General features: G+C 33.1%; 1 protein-coding gene across 1 annotated transcript in view; it reads right to left on the reverse strand.

The window, feature by feature from the left end:
* Positions 1–777: 777 nt before the first annotated feature.
* LOC119832082 overlaps positions 778–2,095 on the reverse strand; it is a 7,099-nt gene continuing 5,781 nt past the window's right edge. Inside the window, exon 4 of the mRNA XM_038355694.1 lies at positions 778–1,488. Within this exon, the coding sequence (XP_038211622.1) occupies positions 1,306–1,488 (183 nt within the window). The 3' untranslated portion in view covers positions 778–1,305. The remainder of the gene's footprint in view (positions 1,489–2,095) is intronic.

Genomic DNA, 2,095 nt, shown 5'->3' on the forward strand with positions numbered 1-2,095 from the left:
AATTTGACTCGACAGAGTGACATTGTAGCGAAGCGAACAAGTCCTTTCATTACTAATAATTAATTATGGAATATTTAACAATTTCATTTTAGAAACACAGCAATAATCATTCAAGAATTTAAGTAAATTTTTCGCCATTTCCAATATGAGTTGGTGGCATTGTAAATCTGCTTTTTAGGCATTTCGAAAGGATTCACATTTCTATCCCCCTGAATATCCTTAACCAAGGCTAAACAACCAGATCAGATAGTACAATAAGAATACCCAATTATAATTTCCCAGAAAGGATTTTATGTTCGATGATTGTATGGTTTTACAATGGGACAAGACAGAATAAAATTTATTGTTTACGAATAAATAATTTATTATCTGTGTAGAATTTGGAGTCAAGGCACGTGCATGTTACTACGCTTTACTACTGGCAGTAGGCAGAATTCGTTTCCGTAATTGTTCAATTTAATCCAACATTAAAGCATATTCAAAAAACTTCAGAAAATTAAGAAGTTCGAAATTCCACCAATTTGCTAAGAACCCTCGACAGTGTGAATTTGGTGATTTATTTGAAAGACCTTTACGGCCTTCCATGTCCATTAAAATTTGGTTTAGTTCCGACAACTTGAAGGCGGTATAGCTTATTATCAAAAATAATTATACGTTTCAAGTTTATGACATGTAGAAATACATGGACAGGTTCCTGTCGGTGATTGCAGAAATATATGAGGATGAATGGTAAAATAAAAAAGAACATACGAATAAAATATATTTAAAAAACATTACAAATAAGTAATACATTATGATAGACTCGAAATGCTTTGTCTTTGATATAAGCTTCAATAAAATTAAATAATTGACATTTAATATAACATTGTATGAAAAATTTAATATGTATGCATAAAATTGGTCAATATTCCTTTACTTTCATTATTATTAGTCAGCGATATATTTTATATGAGGTAGATGAGAACTTTTCAACCGACTTAAAAAAAGGAGGGAACAACAAACAAATGAAATTCCCCCTAGTGGGGGATTGGGCAGATGATATACATCTGTTTCACTGATCGATTTTCTTTGTGGATCAATGGTCTATGTACTGAAACCCCTCCGGGTATCGAACCCATGACGGCTCGGTTCTACGCTTGCACCTTAACCACTCGCTCTCATAAGCTGTTTTCGCGTGAAAGAATAACAAATATCCATACTTTCATCCATCCATTCATACTTACAATAATTTGCGTTAAAATTAGTAGGATGTTTATTTTTGTATGAAATGGCTCATATAAACTTAGTGCTAATCTTAAATATTAATTAGAGGACACCCATATCGATACAGTCTTCTAGAAGGTCGTTCATCCTTATCTTATATTCTTCACTGGGCGAGCAATACAGATCTTTCAATTCCGAGTTTTCATTAATTTTCGGAATGTGCTCCATCTCCACGGTGATTATCATTAAAAGCATCAGACTTATGAATAATCCGAAAGGTAAAACCTGAAAAATAATAATTTATTGTGGTAAGTGACCGACAATTGGGTGTAAAGGATACGTATCACATTCCACTTTATTATGCTAGAGCGGTGAGTGAGCTGGTGGTTCGTCAGATGGTATGCGTCCACCGTTCATGAATATTACAGAGGCCGCTTCAATGCGTTGCTTGTTTTTGGGGTAAAGGATATACTTTATACATGGACTTAATAAGAGGAACGAAACAAAAACGAGCAGATCGGAAGTTAAAATAATATGTAAATATGTGAAACACTTTACTAATTTTATTATTATGCCCATCTGTATATTATTGTTTAATACACAACATTGTCTAGCTATCTATATCATTGTAACCGTGTCAGTCTGTCATTTGTCTACAATCATAGTGTTGCGAAAGCAATAAATTCTGTTCGTTGTTGTTGTTGTATTCACACATGTTCCTTAATAGAGTTCTATTAATGAAAACATGACGTAATAGAGCTTTTTAACGATACTATGATTGAGTGAGAAATAGGTCAAAATTGAAGGAAGTATGCGAGCGTGGTGAGAGCGTTTGATTCAGTGTGTTGCCAGTAAATAAATACTTTTATACAATAATAAAATTTGCCGTTTA

Source organism: Zerene cesonia, chromosome 14, assembly GCF_012273895.1.
Source record: "Zerene cesonia ecotype Mississippi chromosome 14, Zerene_cesonia_1.1, whole genome shotgun sequence".
NCBI lineage: Eukaryota > Metazoa > Arthropoda > Insecta > Lepidoptera > Pieridae > Zerene > Zerene cesonia.